This window comes from Nematolebias whitei, chromosome 22, assembly GCF_014905685.2.
Source record: "Nematolebias whitei isolate Nwh7 chromosome 22, NemWhi1, whole genome shotgun sequence".
NCBI lineage: Eukaryota > Metazoa > Chordata > Actinopteri > Cyprinodontiformes > Rivulidae > Nematolebias > Nematolebias whitei.
Genome location: NC_056519.1, coordinates 8345612 through 8369591, shown reverse-complemented (window position 1 = coordinate 8369591; position 23980 = coordinate 8345612). Strand labels below are relative to the sequence as shown.

The 23980-nt window shown below is 38.3% G+C and overlaps 1 protein-coding gene across 1 annotated transcript; it reads right to left on the bottom strand.

The window, feature by feature from the left end:
* Positions 1-7572: 7572 nt before the first annotated feature.
* ifrd1 (interferon-related developmental regulator 1) lies at positions 7573-12921 on the bottom strand. The gene is made up of 12 exons (XM_037696004.1): positions 12709-12921; positions 11021-11125; positions 10853-10934; positions 10519-10643; positions 9714-9871; positions 9530-9580; positions 9234-9412; positions 9057-9165; positions 8830-8964; positions 8513-8641; positions 8234-8329; positions 7573-8140 (listed from the first exon to the last, which is right to left on the bottom strand). The coding sequence occupies exons 1-12, from the start codon at positions 12737-12739 to the stop codon at positions 8054-8056; spliced, it is 1287 nt and encodes a 428-aa protein (XP_037551932.1). The 5' UTR covers positions 12740-12921; the 3' UTR covers positions 7573-8053.
* Positions 12922-23980: the final 11059 nt, after the last annotated feature.

Genomic DNA, 23980 nt, shown 5'->3' with positions numbered 1-23980 from the left:
CCGGAGTTGAGCCGTGTCCTCAGTAGAAAGATAGAGACGCAAAGAAACAATAAAGCCGGTAAAAGAAAATGAGATTGATAATTTTAATTTATCATGCGATTAATTGATTTATTATTTATCGCGACAAGCCTAGTCCTTCATCCGAAGAACTTCTTAAGTCCGAGGAGCCACAAACAAACTGAGTCCCACAAGCAGCACACTCCCATAGTGGACCAACCATTTTACTTGTGATAAAGTGGTTTCTGGGACTCGCCCTCTCCCCCGTTGACTCCGCTGAGGCAGCTATGGCCAAAGTGGTTCAAAACATTAAAGTTCATGCACAGTAATCCAGATAAGACATACAATCGTGTGCTGACTCAGTTTATTGGTGGCTCCTCGGATTGATGAAGTCCTTTGGATGAAAGATGGAACGGCTCAACAAAAAAAGAAATTGTCCAGACTGACTGAACTTTGTTGGATTTTTTTTTTACCTGAATTATTGAGCATGAACTTTGATCTTGTCTTTAAAAGTTTTCTGTTAAACCAAATTTTTTTTATAACCTATTTTTATAGTCTTTTTCTTGGCTTTTGTCTTTTAAACTGTATTTGGTTGAATGTGCGCCGTATGCACAGGATGAAGCTGTCATGATTAGTGGACAAATAGTGTTTTCAAGATCCACTTGCTGGTAACAAAAAAACGATACACGGACAAAGTTTAAAAGTTTTATTTTGAAGGAGAAAGGAAGTTGAAACAGTGCTTCGGAGCTGATGAATAGTGGTATTTCCTAGGCAAATATAGAAAAAAATGTAGTGAAATTTCCAAAGAAGAGTATTTATAGAGTTGCCTTGACCTGGTCGCTCAGAGAACTTGTCCTCTTCTTTAACCCTGGAAGGAGGGAGGAAGAAGCCAAGAGGCCATTTCTAAATCCAAGTCGTATGTGAGTTATACGATGGGTCTGGGAGTTATCAATGAAACGCTTTTCAGGCTAAAGGGGTTACATGTAGGAATTGTTTTAGGACTGTATCTTTGTCATGAGTAGTTGACCTGTGGCTGTATTAATCTAGTTGTTTTTATCATTTTAATACAGCGTGCTAGCTTTAAATGCAGCGTCACAGTTAGCACAGCAATGAGAAGCTAACAAACATTCCCCCAAAGGTCCAGAAGCACAATTTTTCTGTTTCTTCTGCACAAAATAGTAAACATTTTGATTTAACATGGGTTTACCAGTGGATGTGAAACAAAATGGGTGCTAAGATTAACAACGTAGCGCCTGAGAAATTAGTTTTTCTGGCTGTCCTGCAGATTGTATTTCGTAAATCGATTATGTGGTCTGTCATTTTGTCTAAGCTTTAGTGTGACTTTTAGGAACCAATAGTAGGACAACAAATGGAGGGGAACCCTGCAGGCTTCAGGCTCTGCCTGTGACTCAGGCTGTTAGTCAGAGATTTAGTGAAGGAGCTGAAGCTACGTTGCTTTAGAGATCCGGTGTGTATTTCTTAAAAGCTAAGTTTGGCGTGTATAAAATACTGGCTTTACAGTTCAAAACGCAGCCCAACAGAAAGTAGAGATGAATTTGTAAATGTGTGGGACTCATTCAGTCCCACGCTGAGACGTTGTCGTCCCCTTAACCGCGGCCTCTTGCCTCCTCTCTGTGCCTTACAGAGACAGAGAACAAAGCTTAACGGTGTTTGCTTGTGCACTTGTAAGCAACACACGTTTTATGTGCGAGTGTACAGTAGCTGTGAGTCACGCAGTGTGTGGGGGGGCTGCGACGCATCTGCGCCCAGCACGACAAATGTGTATCGCTTGACTTTATTCCAAGTCTACAACCACATTCCATACGGTGTCAGCTTTTCACAGTGTGGTGTTGGACTTGCTCCGCTGCGCTGGAAGATGAATGAGATGCGAGGACGTCGGCCTCTTCTGACCTGTAAACCTTATCGTATCCAAAATATGAATTAGGTAAGACTCACAGGGAGAGCATTATTATAATTGTCATCTAAACCCAGTCAAATCAATCATAATGTAGGTTTCTGTGCCTTCCTTGGAAATGACAGTTGTGCTAATTTTTTTTAGCCCAATGGTGATTAATATCACTGCAAGTGGTCCAGCTGATGACTACTGATGAAAAGCTGCCACCACCTGGTGGAGTTTTAAATTACACATGTAAGACGTGACTATTTGAACAACAGGGAGTTTTAAAGTCATGTTTGCATTATAAACAAAAAATAAAACATAACATACTGATAGCTTTACAACAAGGCAGCTCTCCAGTGTTTTATGGTGGCAGATTAAATTTTAAGTAAAATAATTACTTGATTTATAGAAATCCCACAGTTCGGCCTAACGGAAATGAAAATAGTACGATCTGGAGGTTAAAAATGTGCACACGATAAAGAGAAAAATGTCTTTATGTCATTGTGAGACTGAAATGAACACTGATTACCAACTTTTTTTTTAGTTCGAACGGTTTCCAACTCACAAATTTGTGATTTTAATTGACTCTGAAGACATTTTTAAGATGTAGATTAACATTTAATCACTTTATTAATACCATCCAAGCGAATAAAATGGCTAGACTTTTGAAACCTCAGTTACATCATATTCAAAAGAATGCATTACTTTGCGTTGTCTTCTTTTTTCTCACCTGAGTGGATCAGAATGATGTAGATGAAAGAAGTTGGGCCCTAAAGGCCATAGATGTGACTATAATGTAATCAGTCACTATTCATTAAACGTCCAGACCAGTGCAAATACTAATAGTAAACTAGACGCATTGCTCACCCAGTATGAGTTATAATCAGATAGGTTAGGGTGGTCACTTTTTGACTGGGAACAAACACAACAGGGTGGTTTATTTTTTCCACAAACTTCAGTATTTGTCAAAATCTGTTGGGTTTTATGATTTTTTTTTTTACAGTTCAGTATTTAAAACTGAACAACAGAAAAGGCTGATTTGATAAAAACCTAGATCTACCGCCAGCATACACGCATTCCCCGATTGTCTGTGGGGTGATTGTGTTCTCTTTGTGGCAGAGAATTCCATCAAAGTGTCTGTGCTGCCTCCTCACCTCCACAGCTGATCCGATATAAGACAACGTTCCTTCTGGAGACCAAGCAGTGGGGAGCAGAACAAAAATAATAATAACGCTGAATGGGTCAACTCATCTCAGCTGCTGTCAAAAGAAACCCCACACTAAAACATACGAACCATCGCTCACAGCACAAATCATTTTGAGGAATCTTCAGTCTTCAGCGCTGCAGTCACTTCAGGTGACAGAGCAGGATAGATAATCCTGATGTGCTGTATTTGTACATAGTCATCGGACGCTGCAGCCGTTTTATCACACACAAACAAGCCCTTTGGCGTCTCGAGGATGAAGAGAACACACAACACCCATTTAGAGACAAAGTGCTGATAATCTCTTGATCCTTTTTCAGGATAGCAGGATAGCTATGATTTGCGCTCGCTTTGCTCCAAGGAGGAAGGGTGCAGGAGAGAAAACAAGAGTGCACAAAGAATTTTATTAAGAGCGACTGAAATTACATTTTCTGCATGAACGCAGAGTGAAAGCTAAATTCTGAATGACAGCTGAAATTGGCCAAAGACGAAGCAGAACAGTAGCTTTAAGTAGCAGAATGCTAGCCAAAAGAAGCAAATGGCTAGCTAAAATCTACCGTATTTTTCCAGCTATAAGTCACAGTTTTTTTGTATAATTTGCATGCCCTACGACTTATACGCCTAAGTGACTTATTTATGGATATTTTTCCCATATTTATAATTTTTGGCTGAAATATGACCGTTTTCGTTCATTCTGACTGAAAATATTGAACACTACCATTTTCAGCCACTAGATGGCACTAGTAGTATGGCATGTTGTTGTGTCATGTAATAGGTAAAAGTGGCTATTAATTACACAATCGGTTTGCCAAAGCCTGCCACCTTCGTCCAGCTCGCTTGGAGCAAACGTCAAATCAGCTTCATTTTGCTGCACTGCCTTGGTGAAATGAAGCTTATTTGATCATTAAAGTGCATTTATTAAGTAAAAGTTCAACTGAGACACACCTTTACTATAATGTCGAGCAAACAAATAATTGCTTTTAGGTGGTTATCTGGTTAAATTTCGAAGAATGCACAACGTGTCCTCCCGTGCATGCTCCCATGGCCACGAGTTGGCTTTTGAAAAACAGCTGATTTGACTGACAAAGTGTATTTATGAAGGAAAAGTTAGACTGAGACACAACTTTGATATAATTTCGAGCAAACAAATAATTGTTTTTAAGTGTTAATTTTGTTAAATTCTTGTTAAAGTCCTTCCGTGCACGCTCCCCCGGCTGCCATTTGGCAACCAATCAATTCTTGGCACAACACCGGCCCACATTTCCGGGTCGTCAGCGGTGACGTGTAACAAACTGTGACGCACGATAGATGCGACTTATAGGGCAGTGCGACGTGTACGGTGGAAAATACGGTAAATATAATATAAGGTAGCAAGAAACTAAACAACGACAAAAGACTAGCTTAAACTAGAACGTTTTTGGAGAAACTTAGACAGGGACTGCTGTGTGGCAGCCATTTTAGAGTTCCATCAGACATTAATATACATAAAGGATTGATGCTTACAGATTGTATGTGGTATCTTTCAGCCCCAGGCAGTTGCCCACCGTAGCCAATTGGCAAGTCTACCTCTACACTATCCTGGAAGTGTCTCAGGGTGCACCAGAAAGGCTACAGCTAGCTGCCACTGTTGTTTATCCAAAAGTTAAAATCACATAATTTATGTAAATATTTGTGTAATTCAAAATTTACATTGGAGTTCTAAACTGTCAAGTCAACTCGTCAAGCTGGTCAGAACTAATCTTTGAGGTCGTTCGTTTTACCTGCAACATGTGAGATACTAACCGTTCATAACCTTTCCACAGAACCCCACTTTTAAAGGTCTGAACTATTCCTTTGGTGTTTTTCATTTGCCGTTAACTTCCTTCACATCCTCCTCTACCTGCTGGCCTGTCGGCGCCCAGATAAGGCTGATCTCATCAAATGATAATGTTTATCTACAATGAAGTCCCACAGAGGGGGTGGAATTTGTTTTCAGTCGACTCTAAAAGTTTTTGACAAGACTTGAACACAGACTAATCAGATTTAAAGCTGCTTCAATAGATATTTAGTATTAATAATAATTTGAGAGATGGTATCTGGGTGATGGCAATTTTCTAGGAAAAAAAAAACCTGAATGCTGCTCAGGCTGATGTAGTTATAGAAACAAATCTAAAGAAGGCACCATTTTATTCTTGCATCCATAATGTTTTTAGATACTTTTACGCTGCATGTATATCACCACCGCCCCTCCATTTTAAATTGATCACCAGACTCTTGTAGGCAAAGAGAAACTAGTCATGCACATCACCTGCCGCCCTGCATGCAAATGTTAATGTAGCGCTCAGTGTGTTAGGGATCACTCTCTACAACTCATGTGCCAAATTTGAACTCAATATCTGTAAAATTAATTGAGTTATAGCTATTTAAGGTTAATTAGTTGTGGTGGCCATTTCTTAGGCTACTTTATAAATTGATCAAAAGTGACAATGACTTCTCTGCAAAATGGCCAACTTAACGTGGTGAAGGGGTTTGATCCTGTGATCCAGTGATCCTGGGGGCCATGTTGTCAGGGGCATTCAAAGGAACCACTGGTGGACACCATGGTCATCAAGCTGAAGGTGGCAGCCTTCAGGACTGCTTGTTCAGGAGGACTCCTGAAGCAGCTGACAGGTACAGGGTGGCCAGAAGGACTGCAGCGTCAGTGGTTGTGGAAGCAAAAACTTGAGCATGTGAGGAATTCAGTAAGACCATGGAGGACTTTCAGTCGGCCTTGAGGAAGTTCTGAAACAGTTCAGCTACTCAGGAAAGGAAAGCAGACCCTATCCCAGGCTGTGCTTGGTTTGGGAACTTCTGACCCGAACTGTTGAGCGGTGGAAGAAACACACCGAGGATTTCCTTAATCCAGTGTTGTAGTCAAGACCACCTAACCCGAGACCAAGTCAAGACCAAGACCAGAGTGTACCGAGACAAGACCAAGACTTTTGGGGTCTGAGACCAAGCCAAGACCAAGACCGAGGGAGGGCGAGACCAAGACCTCAACTCTTGGAGCTCAATCTTTTCACAGATTATCCGTCTTATACCATACTGTCACGAAATAGTAACAGTTAATATGTAAAACACACAAAAAAACATTTTTTATAAAAGTTACATGCTGCAACTTTGTTTGCTTTTGAGTGGATCAGCTTTTATAAATTTTCAAAGCAACATAAATAAATCAGACGTTCAGTGGTTTTTGCACAATAATTTTCATGTCATGTGACCCACTGACAAAATACTCTACTAGACCTGACAGACAAGGCACCCTCATTTCTCATTTTAAAGCATTTTCAAATTTTACATTTGTTCAAAAATCATGGTTTTTGTTCAATAACTAAGAAAATGTTTTAAAATGAGAAATAAATGATTGCGTCTTGTGTGATGTAATTTTTCTCTAAATTCGTAATTAACCTTTTGAGAGTCGCATTTTATTCACCTTGCGGGACTCGATGCGATTAATGACTTGTAGCCCCAAATGTTGCTTTTATGTCCTTGAAACTCGTCAAGTGTTTTTTTTTTTTTTTCATCCAACTTTTATTTAGACAAGTTTAAATCCCATTGAACCTCAAGGACTAATTTACAAGGGAGACCTGATTTTAACAAAGTACTCTCTCACTATTGTCCAAATAATAATACAAGCTTTTATACAACAAGTAGTGGGAAATAAAACTTTTAGACCAAAATATTTTACTTGAGACTTCACAGTTTGCATTAACTGCAGCAAATGGCAAGAATATCTAAGGTGATGGAATTGTGTGTGTTTAAGGCTATTTGAGAACAAGATCCCATTTCAGACCAAATCTGTCCAGTAACGACATCTCAGCTGACAACACGACTTCTTTGCGTTCCAAGTACAAGAAGCTAGAAGAAAATAACCGTACAAGCTTTTCCATTTTCCCCGTAAACATCTCACCTTAGCTATAAGCCCACTAAACTTTCCTCCACTTCGACAGGTCATTTAGTGGCTGCTTGCCTTACACCGATGCTTGATACTACTTTTAGTACACTATAAACACCAGCTTACCTGGTGGCTGTGGGACAAAGTTTGCAGTGTCAGTGGAACTTCTATTCCAGTAGTTTGCTTTTTCCGTTTGATAAAATTAAGAAGGCACTGGTATATAGTGTTCCGTCTAAAACAGGTCTTGAAAATGAGTTCTTGCGACTCAGACTAACCTGTATGAATAAAGTTTGAATGAAAATGGTGATCTGCTCAGTTATTTTGGTTGAAATATCTCCAATCTGATGTGCAGGGTTTTTGATTCATCTCAGGCAGGTGGAAAGTAAAAAAAAGATGTAAACAGTTTGGTTTTAGGCCACTTCTGCTAAGTTTTTAAAAATCCCAACACACTTGACTGACCAGAATCCCAATCAACAAATTAACCACTCAAGTTTATAATTACTATATAAAAACAGTAACATCAACTTGTTGCATTTCAGTGTTTATTTCACCATCCTTTCCAATAATATGGAACCACAACTAAAGTCAATATCATCAAGATTCTTCAAAAATACACCAACCTACCCAAGTAGTGCAACTCAAGTCTGGAGGGTTAGACACAATTTTAGATTTAAACACAAATATCACAAAATTATAAATTATTTAAAATGTTTAAGGAGAAAAAAAAAAAGCAATGAATATATATCACAATGAGAAAAATTCAGAAATATGTACAACACCAACATATTGACGCACAGCATTAGTTACCCCGTAATGCGGAAAACACTTCCTGTTGGACCGAGACCAAAAACATCCCGTTTATACGTAGCCGCATTTCAAAAAGCACAGCTGCTGGAATAAAACGATGTTCTACATTTGCAGAAGGTGAAGATTTAATACAGACAGTGGAGATAAATGATTACCTCAACACAAAGTAGTGGCAGCTCATCTAAAAGAAAGGAAACCTAATAAATAACCTATGAATGTCAACAGAAGTGTATTAAAACTCGCCCACGTCCACCCTCTTGTCTCTGAACTTGCTTCTGGCCTTGGTCCGAGCCTTGAAAGCCGCAGAGTTATGGAGATGCTGGGAAACAAAGTAATGTGATTTAAAAAAAAAAAAAAAAAAAGGTTTCACCGAGATGTGAAATGAATAAAAACGGGTTTTATGAACACTTACCCTTTCAAAGCGAGAAATTTTCATGGCCTTCATTGTAGCCGAATCAACCAAAATGGGTGGTCCCAGCTCAAACACGTCTCTGATGAATTCATTTGCCTGGTTCAAAAAAGAAAAATGGTCATTAATCAGCTCAAAACGTATCCAAATTAGTCATTTTTGTGTTAGTCAAGTCAGTCAGTTACGAGAACCATCTTGAATTGGGCTGATTTTTAAAGCTAAATCAGTTGTAGATGTACATACAGGGATTAAAATCCATCCAGTGGTCCATCAGATGTTTACCTGTAGGTGGTAGTTCATTCCAGATCCCACAAACTCCCTGAAAGCATCATAGGTCCTCTTCCTGACCCAGCTATCAATGGTCACGCGTTCTGTTCCAAAGCGAATCGTCTCCGTTTGGAAATCTCCCTCCTGGGGAAAACATACAGGCAGGTAAAAATAAAAATGGCCACAGACGACTACAGTCCTAGGGGCACAGAGAAGTTTCATCTCTGAAGATTCAAAAGTCCTGTCTTTCACTCTTAAGCCATTCTAGATAAAAAGGGGGAGAAACTTAAAGCCTCAAAATCCAATTTTTGAGGCTGATCCAAAGGGCTCACCTCGACGGCCTTGAGTACGTCCCTGAACACAGACCGCTGCTTCCTCTTATCGGTCTTGGCTCTGTGTTTGTTGCAGTCTGTGGCTAACGCGCTCAGTTTCTCACACAGTTCGTCCCAGCCATCAAAGTCAAACTCCTGATCAAAATAAACGGGTTTATATTAAGTCAAATATTCGAAGTACCGCCACTGTTTTTGGACACATCATTTCCAGAACAATGCAAACTCACTGGGTCAATGTCCCTGGCCAGCTCAAAGAGCAGAGCAATGGTCTCCCCAGCACCAATCCTCATGTTGACATCATCACTCTCCAGCAACCTCTGCAATTTGGACAGGTGTCTGCACGACAAAACAAGTGAGGACAACAGAACTTTTGGCTATAAAACATGAATGGGACAGGATCTTACTTATGCAGGATATCTTTGAGCTGATTGGCCGAGCAGATTGTGAGCAGCAGCGCCCAGGACAGCAGGGCGTTGATGTGGAGCTGGCTCGTCTGCGGATTGATCGAAGGACAGGTACCATCCGCCCTCGCGTAGGACCGGGTGAACAGGTTCTCAAAACATTCCATCGTAGCCTGCACGTCCTGGAGGCAGGGATTGTAGAAAAACAAATGTGTCAGTGGATCAGTTACTACGAAATGCCCTCAAGCGCATGCGTGTCAAAGCAAAAAACAGGACACCAAAAATATTTAAGAGCTTACAAAAATGTCATCCTCTGCAACAAGTGTACACAGCCCCAGACTCGTCGCCACCTATGAAAAGCAAAGAAACAGATTTTAGTTGAGATTGGTGGAAATTTTTAAACATCACTGGTTAAGGGTTAAGGCAAGGGGTTGATGTTGCGCATTCTTCTGCTGTAGCATCCAAGATTACATTCCTACTCACAGCTTGTCTGGCTTGTATGTTGGCCGTTCCATCTGCCAGGATATTTTTGAAGATTGGCTTCAGGGTCTTGAACACCTCCTTGCTCTCAATTCCTGAGCCCAGCTGAATGCACAGCAAGCAGGCTAAAGAAGCTGCTGCTCGCTGCTCCTCACCTTTGCCTGGCAGAGTGAGGGACAGGCAGAAGTATTAATGCTACTGTACGACAGCCACCATCACATTAGAGTACCACCCAAAAGGCATTTTTCATTGATTAATATCAGAGCAGCTGGACGATCCCAATCTGATACGGTCAATGGTTTTACATTGCATCAGCTGTGCTGCTATACAGGTCTGAAAATTAACAACACCCGAGTGCCAGTTGCAGTTTTCTCAGCCATTAGGCAGGAAAAGATTCAAACTGGTACTAATACTACAAGGGAGGCTACAGATGCGTTTAACAGTCACATGTACTGAATCAGTTAAAGCGCAGATTCCGTATTCAATCCTACAACTAAATATTTCTGTGCTAGGCTAAACAGTAGCTGAGCACAAAACTCAATACATGAAAGCCAGTGAGCAGCATCATCTGAAGACTAATTAAGAGCATTACACTGCGAGTTTGGCTCATTTTTCTCTGGAGTATCATGGACAGGATTGTTCATTCTGCTTAGAGGAAAAGAAACTATACTCAACATTGTGTGGTCAAGAGGAAATATAATGCAAGTATCAGACTGACACCCGTATTGTCTGATTCTTATGCGTGACAAAAAGAAACAAATCTTAATCCGGACATCCCCAAGGGAGTGTAAATTATACATTTTAATACCTTTCTTAAGGCAACGTTCGATGCTGTCTGTGATAGTCATTCTTCTCTCTGAGATGAATTCATACAGGATCCGTGTAGCCATTGCAGTCTTAAGCCCATCCAAAGCTCCTTGTCTCGTCTTGGCACTAAGGAGACAAACATTTTATTAGTATAGCTAATGTGTTCAAAGCTTAAGAAAATATTTTTTAGCTGCCATTCGTATGGCAAAATATTGCTTTATTTTCCGTTACTAGGAAGATCCTAGTTTTATGACAGACATTTAAAAAGCTGACGTGTTACAACCAATGCGCTATCAGATAACATGTTGAAATGTGAGCTCAGGAAGAACTTTAACCTCTTATCCACAGTGCTGTCTATGAACCCCTTCAGCTTGTACTGAAAATCCTCCTGGGCTGTGTCCTCACTGGTCTCGCCACCTATAAATCAATTCAAGACTTGTCGAATTCTCTCACAAGCACGCGTGCACTTATGAGCTCATGAAACCAATAAGAAACAAACTTACCTTCATCTGCTACACTGGTGGTATCACTGAAGCTGCTGCAATGACTGAGGGTCTCAATGGAGGCATCCTCGTCACTAAAAGGCTGCACAGCGCCATGCTGGCCCCCTAAAAACAAGTGCAGGAAATGGCTTCAACAAAATGTTACAACAGCTCAACAAAACCGTACAAATCCATTATGTAACCCAGGCAGACTCCATACAGGTATTGCAGCAAATATCCCAGTTATCTAATCAGCTTGGGTCCTTTCACAACGCTTAACCTACAGGTGTCATAGGAAAATGTTTTCAGGGTCAACTGACTTTTCAACGCCTGTGCAAACAATGTTCAGGTTGGACTGACGGGTCACCAGAAGGGCCAGTGTTCTTCCTTTAATTACATAAAATGCAGTAGTACTTCTCAAATGAAAAGGATGTCTATTGTTGTCGTGATGCATGCTCAATAATCCAGGTAGAATAAATTAACAGGTCATCTGGACAGATTCTTCTTTGTTGAAAGGTTTTGTCTTTTAATGTTTCAACAAAGAAGAATCCGTCCAGATGACCTGACTTAACCTTGTTAGAAGTCTCTTGTTTTTTTTTTTGTTTGTTTTTTTAGCAAAACACCTTATGAAGTACTTGAATAAAATGTTCAATCACTGGATGTCCTTTTAGCTTTTAGATTAAACCCAATTCAAGATATTCAAGATGGCAGCCACAGCAATTTGAACTTAGGACACACAAAAATGGCTACAACTTGTTATTATTTTTGAAGATAATCTACAGGTGGTGGCCAAACTGAAGGGAAACCAGACCAGATTAGACCAGACGCAACAGGCTTCTCTGCCACCATGACCTAAATTTACCTCTTTGGAAGACATGTTTGTTAGCAGCTGTCTCAGCTAAACGTGCTTACTTTAAGTCCTGACCACAACATTGTAGAGAGTAACGGGCTTAAAATGTTCATATGTTATCCACCAAGCAGCTGTTTAATCTGTGTTTACAGTAATGTGCGTTAACGTGGGCTTTCCCCCCTCAACAGCTGATTTCAGAGAACCGGGCGGCGCCTCGCCACCATGACTATCCCGGCATATCATGGAGTACAAGATGTCCTCTTTTAGTGAGTTTCCGCACTACCAACAAGTCACCATAACCAATAAAGAAAAACAAATGCCTACGTTATACACTAGCTTAACGTTAGTACATGCTAGTTATGACGAATACTGTAAAACCGTTTTATTGGGGTTGTACCAAACACTCCTACCTCACAATGCACACCCAATCTTGTTTATACCTTCAAGAAACACAAGCACGCTTCTGTAGTAGCACTAATTATTAGTAGAAATGTACCAGGTTTTAAACAAAATGTTTGTTTTTAAATAATGTTGATCTATCAACGGAATGAGTACTTTAGCCGGGAGAGGCTAACGTTAGCTTTTCAAGTTAGCGATTACTCTTATGGCCTTTAATATATATAAAACAACTCATAATTAATTAAATATTTGGAAAGTTTAAGCTATGTCGTTACAGAGAGCAGCAATGCTTTGTGAGACGATGGTTCGTTAGGTTGTGTTCACGTAAGCCGGTCTACCACCGTTTGTAGTTCGTTGTGTAAACACGTTGAATTCAACACAATACGATGGCGGGGCTAAAAGAACTACAACTACCGTCACGGAAGCAAGGCCAAAGCGTTGCGGGCGCGCGTGAACTTACCCCTGCTATTCTTCTTCTTGGTCCTTGGCATTTTCGTGCAAATTTAAGCCAAATTTGATCCAAAATCAGCCAATACACGACCAGTTTTTATTGTATTGTCTAGTAAAGTGAAAATGCTCCCGTGGCACAGTAGAAAATAGGAAATCGAAGGCGATCTGAGCGATAGACTGTTGGCCGAGACGATACATTTTCCCCTCATACGCCAGTGCTGCGCAGTCGGAGTGCGTCTCGTGGTATTTATACCGGCAGACATGTCACGAGGAAGTTTCCCGGTATCTCTGACCAATCCCGGAATAGGAAATAGCCTCACGTGACGCACAAGGAAGTCAGCTACTTGCTTTTGTTTTGGTGAAAATAAATGACCATAGTAGCTTCCTATAACCTTAAACAGAAATGAGTGTCACATTTTTGTTAGTCAAATGTAAAAACGTTATTGTTTTAAATATCATAGACATTTCATATACAATTAAATATAAGTTTTAAGCAGAGCCTTCTATTTTATGTTGTTTATGTCAGTAAAAGGCTCTGTACTCTTGTTTTCCTCATAAAGACATATATTCTACAATACAGAGCATTTTTAAATAATATTTTTAACTAAGAAAACATCATTATGAACTTATAGTGCATTACACATTGGAATTACAAGAATATACATTAAAAAATATATCAAAGTATCATGTTTAAGATAGCCCGCCCACCTGTTGCCTGTGTTATGCATCATCTGTTTTATTCCTTAATTTCTAAACCGTGAAGTTATTTTTGTACGTTTAACAGCTGAAGATAAATAATGAGAACATTATATTTTAGGTTAACACAAGTATCATTATTTTTATCCCATTATCCTTCTTCTTTATTAGATTGGAATTTATCTAAAAAATTAAATTACAATTAGGACAGTCTGAATAAAGTTAGTTTTTATTTTACGTCGTTAAGGAATATGTATTATCTTTGAATCAAATGAAACAAAGTAAAACATTACGATTCAATCTTTTCAGACAAATCGTATCTTACTTTGTTTCATTACTTGAAGTACAAGAAATATGAATGTCTTGCTGCTCGAAATCTATTTTGTTGACTTTCTTTCGTGTGCTTCTTTTTAAGACAGAGGAAACTCAGATTTGAAGTATTGTGGTGTAATTCTGTCAAAAATTAAATAAATTAAATCATCTGTGAAGATGCAGTGTGAGAGCTGAAAGACTGCTGAAATTTGTTGAAGAAGTTAAAATTGATCCAACAATTGTCAGTTAGGTCATCTGGACAGTTTCTTTTTTTGTGCTGAAACATTTCACCTTCCATCCAGAAGGCTTCATCAGTCAAGGAAATACAGAGACCTTCTTAGCGCCTTAGCATCTAAAAGTTAATAGTAGCATGATACCTCAAAACAAAATTTAGCACATTTATCTAAAAGCTAACAGTAACAAAATTATAGCTAAAAGGTAAATGCAGCAGTTTTGTTTTTGCTAAAAGTAGCAAAATGTTAGATTAAAACTAAATGTAGCTTAAATTAACTAAAAGCTAAAAGGTGGATGTAAATTAATGTAACAAAAACTATTTGAAATTAGCAAAATGTTAGATAAAAGCTAAATACAGCTAAATGTTAGCCAAAGTTAAATGTAGCTAAATGTTAGCCAAAACTGAAAGTATCAGAAATTCAGATAAAAGCTAAATGCAGCTAAATGTTAGCCAAAGGTAGATAACAAAAAGTTATGTAAAAGCTATATTTAGCAGACTGTTAGCCCAAACGGAAAGTAGCAAAATGCTAGATAAGCTAAATGTTTTAGCAAACTAGCTAGCTAAAAGTAGGTTGCTAACCAAAGCAGAAACTATGTAAAAGTAGCTAAATGTTTAATAAAAGCTAAAAATAGCAGCATGATAGCTAAAAGCAAAAATGAGCAGAACAGCAGCTAATAGCTAAATGTAGCAAAAATTAGTTAAAAGTAGAAAAATGGTAGCTCAAAGTTGGTAAAAGCTAAATGTAGCCTCAAAAGACCAAATTAGAGTAAGGGATCTTAAGTGGATTTTAAACAACATCTTTGAAGGATTAAAACAATCTCAATAGATGTCTGTTTTTAAATAATGTTAAATATTGTGAAACTTGACAGAAACCTAAAGTCACCTCACACTATTCCCAATCGAGATGAACATTTCCATTAAAAAAAAAAAATGGTTTAAATGGTTTAAGTTGTTTTAGTCCAAAAATATCTGGAAGAAACTATAAACAGGAAAATAATAATGTGAACGCTGACTCAGCATTTACACACTAAGCTACCAGTTCCACATAAGTTACATTTTCTGAAACACGGGACAGTGTTTTTGAGTGAATAGCTACGAGTGTTTTTTTTTTTAACGTGCACCGTGCTGTCGGTGTAGACTCCAGCTGCTCCGGTGGATCACTGCACTCCTCCGCAGGAGAGGCTGAATGATGCCCTTGGGCCGAGCATAGCTGCTGCTCTGTTCGCAGCATCAAGTCTGAATAATTGATTAGCCCGTGTGTTAAGTGGGCCCAGCGACAGTTTGTGAAGAGTGTGAAGTCAGATGGGAAACGTTGTGAGTAATTCCTTCAAAGAACTGATTTTAGGCTCAATAGAAAACTTATATCATGAAAAAAACAAACATCTCTTAAGTGCTCAGAGCATGTGGTGGCAGTGAGTCTCAGCTACTACCACACAACATTTTAGCTCATTGTCTGTAAAACTGACTGAGTTGTAGCCATGTTTTTTGTTAATTAGCATCAATCTTGAATCAGGCTGGCTCTAAATTGAATATTTAGATTGAGCTTTACCAGATTGGGACACTAGGGGGCGCCACACTGTTTGGAATTCAAACAGCCTCTTCTCATGGTGTGATGTGCTGAACGAGATGCTCAGAGTTTTTTTGTGTGATGCATAATTTACAGAGCGAGTGCACGCAGCTCACTGCTGAGCTTTAAACGTTTAATGGGCCGGAGCGCACAAAGCAAATATTAAACAAGCAGCCATTTTGAGTCTTGAGGACGGGGAGGGAGCGATAATGTTTTTGCCAGCGTCTCTTTGTTAGTTTGTACTGTTAGCAAAATATCATATGAACCAGTTGAGAGAAATCTTAGAAATGAATCCTTGCATGTGCATCTACAGCTTATTCGCTTTTGGAGTCAATTCAGTTCAAGATGGCCGCCACAGTTAAGCTGCGTTAATGAACCAGAATATGGCTGTAACTCAATTGATGTGATATTTACTGAGCTATAATTTGATGTGGTAGTAACTGAGTATCATTCCCAACACATACTCTGTGCTCGACACATTGTGCACTTTTTTTTTTTTTTACGTAAAAACATTGGCATTACGTATTGGCATCAACAGTCTGTCTGTTAGCAAAATATCTCGTGAACCAGTGGATGTATTCTAATAACACTATAAGGAAATAATGATCAGCTGTACAACTACACCTGATTAACTTTTGGAGCCAACCATGTTCAATATGGCTGCCACAGCTAAGTGGATTATCTAAACAAAAATGGTCAAAACTCAGTCAATATTGCACATATTGAGCTAAAATTTAGTGTGGTTGTAGCCGATCATTGTCTCTAAAGCATATCTGGAGCACAAACTATTGAGGGACATTGTTGCTTAAAACCTTGGCAATAAATGCTTTAGTAAACTGTGCTTGTCTGTTAGCAAAATATCTCATGAACCATCAGATGGATTTCAGTGAAACGCTCAGAAAGTAATAACTGGCTGTGCATCTACAACTGATAAACTTTTGGAGTCAACCCAGTTCAAGATGGTCACCACAGCTAATCAACATTAGCCAACACATAAATGGTGATAACTCACATACTTTTACAGATACTGAATTAAAATTTGGCTTGTTAGTAGCTGAGAGTCATCCCCAACACATACTCTGAGGGTTAATAGATCATGCAAGACATCTTATCAGAGATTTAGAGGTAGGAGGAAGAAATCAGCGGTGTAGGAGTGGAAGGAATAAAAATCAGGGCAGCTCAGCCCAGCCTTACTCAGCATGCAGGGCATGTTGCAGCAGTGGGCACAGACCCCTGACCAGCCTAATGCCACAGGAATACCAATCACTCAGAGAGAAAGCTGACAGGAGAGGACAGAAAATGGCTGAATATTAATTGTGTTTGCAGTGCTTTTGAGCTAAATAATTCATAAATGATGTAGCCCGGAGCCGTGTGCTCAGTTTGATCGGGCAAAGCCTTTTGCGGCGAATGCGGAGTTAAGTTCAAGTTTCTTTATTGTCGTTTGCATCACATGTTGTACATAAGGTGGAACAAAATTGTATACTCAAGATCCCAGTTAAACCCAAAAAAAGCAAAAATCAAAGTATAAAAAGAAACACTGTATAAATATCTAAGATATACACTAAACGATTGCTAAACGGTACGCTAAAAGACCTAAGATATGCGCTAAACACTAATAATGTAACATAATACGGTATATTAAACAGCAGCCCGAACATGAGTCTGTAGTGAGCAGATGAGAAATGAGCTGAACGTTGGTGAAAACCTGATGAAGTAGGGAAATGTAGCTAAAATGTAAAAGTAGTAGAACAGTAGCCAAAAGCTAAAAGTAGCTAAATGATAGCTAAAAGCTAAATGTAGCTAATTTTATCTAAAAGTACCAAAATGTTATATAAAAACTAAATGTAGCATAAATTAACTAAAAATCAAAAGATGGGTGTAAAAAATGTAGCAGAAACTATTTGAAATTAGCAAAATGTTAGATAAAAGCTATATTAAGAAGACTGTTAGCCAAAATGGAAAGTATAAAAATGTTAGATAAAAGCTAAATGTTAGCCACTGTTACAAGTAGCAAAAGTTAGATAAAAGCTATCAGACTGTTAGCCAAAACTGAAAGTAGCAAAATATTAGATAAAAGCTATAATTAGCAGACTGTTAGCTAAAACTGAAAGTAGCAAAATGTTAGATAAAAGCTAAATGTTTTAGTAAACAAGCTAGCTAAAAGTAGGCTGCTAACCATAGCAGAAACTATCCAAAAGTACAAAAATGATTTTAAAAAGCTAAATAGAGAAGAAGAAAAAATAGCGTTCTGCCCAATCAGACACACAATATCATAAGGCGATATACCCTCAACATTTGCGTTGTGAATGACTCTCAGCTATTACCACACCAAATTTTAGTTGAGTCTCTGTCAAGATGACCGAGTTACAACCACCTTTGTGTTTGGTAAGGTTGATTAGCTGTGGTCGCCATTTTGAATGAAATTGACTTCAAAAGTCAAAGAGTTGTACATTCAGTGATTATTTCCTGAAAGATTCATAGAAATATGTCTCATGGTACATTATATACTTTTCTAACAGACAAACTAATTTGACTCCAAGACTTAAGGTCTAAATCAGTGGTTCCTAACCCTGGTCCTTGAGGAACACCATCCTGCATGTTTCAGTTGTTTCCTGCTCCAACACGCTTGATTCAGTTAATGAATTACTTCCTTAAGTTCTGCAGAAGCTGGTTAATCACCCATTCATTCAAATCAGGTATGTCAAAGCAGGGAAACAAGTAAAGCATGCCGGGCGGTGTTCCTCAACCAGGGTTGGGAACCATTGGAAGTATTAGACAAATATCTTGTACCATGTATAGATAGTACTTAGAGTATGTTTTAGGAAAAGTCTCAGCTGCTATCACTTCAAACTTTAGGTCAATATCTGTCAAATTAATCTGTACAACAGCTATTTGTGTATATGTTAAGTTTGGTTAGTAGTGGCAGCCATCTTGAATCATACTGACTCCAAATGTTATTCAGTTGTAGATATACATCCAGTGATTACTTTCTATAAGCTTCATTGAAACCCGTGGACTGATTCACAAATTATTTTGCTAACAGACACTTACAAAAACCGCACACTCACAAACAAAATCAAAAATATTATTGACTTCCTATGGTCTTTCATCTGCGGGCAAGAAAAACTTCAAATTGTTGCAATCATCCCTGAAATCCCCCTCTTCTTGACTAGAATTAAAATTAGTGTTATTTATCAGGCATCCACCCTCCTAGGGTGATTTATTTTTTTTTTTTATAGAGTGCGCGTTGATTGAGATTAAATTGGATCATCCAGCTCATAATTACCGCCTGTGAGTCACAGAAGCCCAAATCATTTCCCCTGATTTTTGTTTTCTTTGGTTTTGGGAGAACATGTAGCACTTCATCAGACAGCTTGCGTGGCTTCATTTGTGTCGTCGAATTACCTCCTCATCCGTGCGCACGTTGGTCTCGCTGGCTCATGCTTTGCATCTTTAAATCACCTTTTAAGAGGAGCTCCTGAGGGATGAAGCAGAGGGTATTGTTCTGCGTTCAACTGAGGTGTGCCTCACCTTCGTCAGAATCCATCGAATGGATTTGAATTGATCAAAGACTGTGAAACCGCGTTGGACTGGAAGGTCAGGTAAACAGGAAGTGAAGGTGTAAGAACCTGCATGACCTGATGTAGGTTCTCGTCTTTGTTTTCAACCTCTTCGCTGTAAAACTGAGTCACGACTCGTCTTTGAGTCATTCACCTGAAGACCCACTCTTTAAAACTGACCTCTTTCAAGCAGCAAGTTCCACCTTGAGCTAGAAAACAATATTCTATTTTGATGTTTACGCCATTACTAATATATTATTTAAATTGTAATTTTTCAGTTTGCAGTGTGTTTTACTGCTGAGTTATGTTTGTATTGTGTAACTTGTTGCATAATTTTTGTGGATTTTTTAAATTTCTCCAAAGAGACTTTAAAGTACCGTATATCATATATGGTGTCAAACTTAAGCATATTGTATCATAACTTACTGTATTCTGTTTATCATAGCATATTGTATTGTATTCCATCATGTCATATACTTTATGTATCACGTGTAAGGAATTATATCATATTGCATGTATCATATTATATTTTAGCATTATGTGCTAATATAGTATTGAAAATTATAATATCACATATTATACCATATTATAAATATCATGTATCATATTGCATTGAATCAAATTAAACTGTACGGTTTTGTATTGTTTCTTATCATATATTGTATCTTATTATACCTTTTAGTACCGTATCGTATCATATTGTAACAAATCAAACGATACGATATCGTGATATTGTATCGTGATTATCACACTGTTTCATAGTGTACCATATTGTATCCTATACCTTATTGTACTGTATAATACTGTACCATTTTGTATCATACCATAACAAATCATATTGTAACAAAATGTAAATTACTATAACTTATTGTACTGTCGTACCATAATATATTGTAAAGTAGCATACCTTATTATACAACACTGTGTGATACTGTACTATAATATATTGTACCATACTTAATTGTACATTATCATACAGCATCAAACTGCACAGTACCATACTTTATTGTACTGTTTCATAACGTATTTTATCATTCATAATCATGCTGTATGATATATATCATACCTTATCATATTGTGCCATACTTAATCATGCAGCATCATATTGTACCATATACTGTAGTACTATCATACTGTACTGTACTGCACTGTAACATTCTGAACAATATTGTACCATTTCATGATATATTGTGTAGTATAGTGAATTGGACAAGGATGTAAGAAATTTTGATTTGCATGAAATAATTTTGCACTTTACACAAGACCAATTTGTGTTTGGGGAAATAACAAAAATATACATTTAGACCCAAACGAGAAGAGTTATTATTTGTTCATCTAATAAAGCAGAATAGACACACTTTAAGTAACTGATAATGGCTCTGCTGGTTTGCATGAGGGTGAATTCCCACTTTACGAACTCCTAATGTAATTGTTTTACTTTGAAATCTCGTATTTTCATCTGTCCCAGTTTGATTTACTTCCTGTCTGTATTACGTCATCTTTATTACATCACTTTATCAGTTGAATCTTGTCGGTCAGTTTCCAAATTCTCACTGTGCTCAGCCTCTCTTAAGTCTTTATTTTTTATTTATTTTTCTGTTCATTTTGTTTTGCAGGCTCTACATTTGGGCATATAAGCTGTGCTGCGTGGCTTCACGTGCACCACTACAATATCAACACCTTTCTCTCAAGTTTTCCACTGACACTTTTCCCTTCTTTGTCACATATTTTCAACTAAATGTTATACTTGTATTTAGTTGTTTTTTTTAATTAAAACATAAGAAAAGGAAAAGCACCAACAATAACAAAAAAACAATAAAGGCTTGAATCTCCATATTTTTGCATCTGGGATTAACCTGTGTAAATAAAGGTTGAATGAATTTATATAAACGTAGTTGCAACAGCTTTTTCCAAATCTATTTTCTGATGAAAGCTCCTCTCCTGTTATGGAAATTTCCTCCATATTCCTCCTTACTTTAGCGCAGGGAACGAGTACAGTAAAGGTCGGCTGCTTGACGTGAGTTCAGGTATCCTGTTGTGAAACGTGCTCTTTGGGATTACATAATTATTCTGTAATAAACTTATAAATAAGCACTCTTTGTTCAAATGTTGTCTCATTCGGTGCAGAAAAGCAGCCTTTCAGACAATGGGATCCCATCAGGAGGAGACGTGATGCCCAAAATCTAATACATAGGGGGAATCTCTCCACACTGTTGCTATTTTCCCCACCATCCACCTGTCTTCTAAATCCATCCATCCATCCATTATCTTTTACCCGCTTCTTCCATTTTGGATCACGGGGCTTATAAATCTTTCCTTTTTATTTTTCCGTGTATACACAAAAAGCTTCTGCCATACCAATTTCTTCCCTCCTCTCGCAATTTTGTCAGTGAAAGCTGCGTGGAGAGCGAAAGTAGCAACAAACTCGTGGTATTACCTGCATTTATGGAGAAACATATCCCCTATCCAGTTTGCATCTATATTTTTTTTTTGGAGGGGGTGGGGGTGGGCAGGGGATAGATAATGCTTTTATACTGATTTGTTTGTCTTTTGCACAGTGGTGCTGGGAAGTTTTTAAACCTTTTTGAATTTTCCTTAATATGAGGAACGTGATTGGAAAATGGGGGAAAATCCACTCTTGTCAAATAGTTTTAAAGAACTACCGTAAGTTCCGTACTATAAGCCACTACTTCTTTCACAGGCTTTCAACACCACGGCTTATAAAATGCTGCAGCTAATTTATAGATTTTTGTTTGTTTGTTTGTTTACGGGCTAATGGACTTCATGCTGCCAAAACATTTAGCCTCGCCACACTCGGGCGCTCACGTAGCTACTCAATACACATCTCTCTTGGGGTTGGGTCCTCGTGACTCACTGAGGTTACCTGTATAAAGAAAGGTTAAAAAATAGTAATCTGACGAATGAAATTACTGAACAGGTCCCAGTGGACCAATGAAATGGGGAGGGGAAGAGAGAACAGGGAGGGGGTGGTTCCCCTCTTGGGGAGGGGGCATTGCAGTAGATCCTGACATCAGAGCAGGAAGAAGGTGAAGACAGCGATCATTGACTTCCTGGTAGGCTACTGTATTTTTTTTAACCAGCCGTGTTACAGACACTGTTCAGAAAAAAAAAAACTGTACATATTTGTAAGCCTGTCGCAATAAACAATAAATCAATTAATCGCACGATAAATGAAAATTATCTACCTCATTTTCATTTATCGTTTTTTTCTTGTCTCTCTCTTTCTACTGAAGACACTGGATGAAAAAAAGGCTCAACTCCGATGCTCTTCACTGACCCCTCGCTTTCTCTTTTTACTCTTTTCTTTAAAATCAGTTTTAACCATCCAAAATTACGACGAAGCTTTAGGGCCATGCTAAAAAAAATTAATTAAATTATAAGTCATAAATTACGAGAATAAAGTCGAATAAAGTCTTAATATTACGATTAAGACGCTTAAGTACATCGCCCAGCAAAAATTGTTATTGTGACAGGCCTACATATTTGTGTATATTACGGTACATATTTAATTAAAGGTTAAAAATATATTTCCGTGTAAATATCTCATGTTACAATGTGAACACCTGCGGCTTATAGACAAGCGTGGCCTATATAGCTTATGTACAAAATTTTTTTTTTTTTTTTTTTTTGTGGGTGCAGCGTCTATTTGGGTGCACTCAATAGTTCAGAAATTACAGTATTTAAAACAGACTTCAGGTTAAAGATCTGAAAACTGTACAAGTTTAAGCATTTCCTTTAATCTGTGAGCAACTCTGGTGATGGTAGGATTATGGTTTGAGCCTGTTTGGTTGTTTAGACAAAATTAATCCAGGTTTTGAAGCAAAATTTTACAGATCAGCCCATAAATTTAAACATGCAAAGATAGTTTTTGTGAAAGCCTTGTGTGTGTGTGTGCAGGAAGTACGCTGACAAACTTTACATTTGACGTTCATAAAATTTTCACTTCTTATTTCAAACCTCCCAGTTTGGTTCAGTCATTATTAAAAGTAACGGCAGATAACAGCTGAGCAACCTCGTCTCCCTCTGAGGCGAAGACACAGAAAAGAACGAGTAATTAAAACTGTTCACGTTTGACGTGCAGGGTTCCGGGTGTGTTTCTGAACCGGTGTGGCTGTGTGTGTGTTTGAGCTACGAAAGGCTGCAGGGATGCAGATGTGTCTGGAGTTGCCTGGCAACCCTCGAGCCACAAAGCGGGAGGAAGTGTTGTGCTGATTTTGACGTCTTATGTAACCGCACGGACAAGCTTGAGAAAAGAGAACAGCCAGATCTGACAACTTCTTCTGCTTCTTAGAAGTTGGAAAACAAAGCTGAAAGCGTATTTAAAATGTACCAATGGAGCAGCAACTGTCATTTTAAAAGGCTTCTTTTTTAAATTTCACAGTTTTTCTGTTTTTTTTTAACTTTTCAGTATGTTTTTGCAATCCAGATTTGGGTCATTTTAGTCATTCATACAGTGAACCATAAACACATTTTTGTTTTTACTCCCATTTTTCATGAGCTGAACTCAAAGATCTGACTTTTTCTTTGCACACTACAGGCCTTTTTCTCAAATATTGTTCACAAATTTGTGTAAATCTGTGTTAGTGAGAGATCATCCATCCACCTAACAGCTGTGGCATTTGGCAGTACATCCAACCGGACTACGTGTAACCACACCAGCTCCTGTGTTTGTTGTCCTTAACAAACACCTGCCCATACCATGACCCCACCACCACCAAGGGCCACTCACAACATGAGAGCAAAAACGTCTATATTTTTGTTCAGTATATATGAAAATGTTCAGATCATTCAGGAGATGGATGCTATGACTTTTTTTTTTTAATAACTTGTGACCTTTTTAAAACATTTAACTTTATTTAAAATAACATAGAAATACACTGATATGTCTTGA

Excerpts from the sequence above, each read along its gene's own strand:
- ifrd1 (XM_037696004.1), bottom strand. The coding sequence starts at position 12,739 with ATGCCAAGGACCAAGAAGAAGAATAGCAGGG. Across the intron at positions 9,166-9,233 it reads CTCAAAGATATCCTGCATAA|ACACCTGTCCAAATTGCAGA; the intron begins GTAAGATCCTGT and ends TTTGTCGTGCAG. Across the intron at positions 8,141-8,233 it reads AAATTTCTCGCTTTGAAAGG|CATCTCCATAACTCTGCGGC; the intron begins GTAAGTGTTCAT and ends TTTGTTTCCCAG.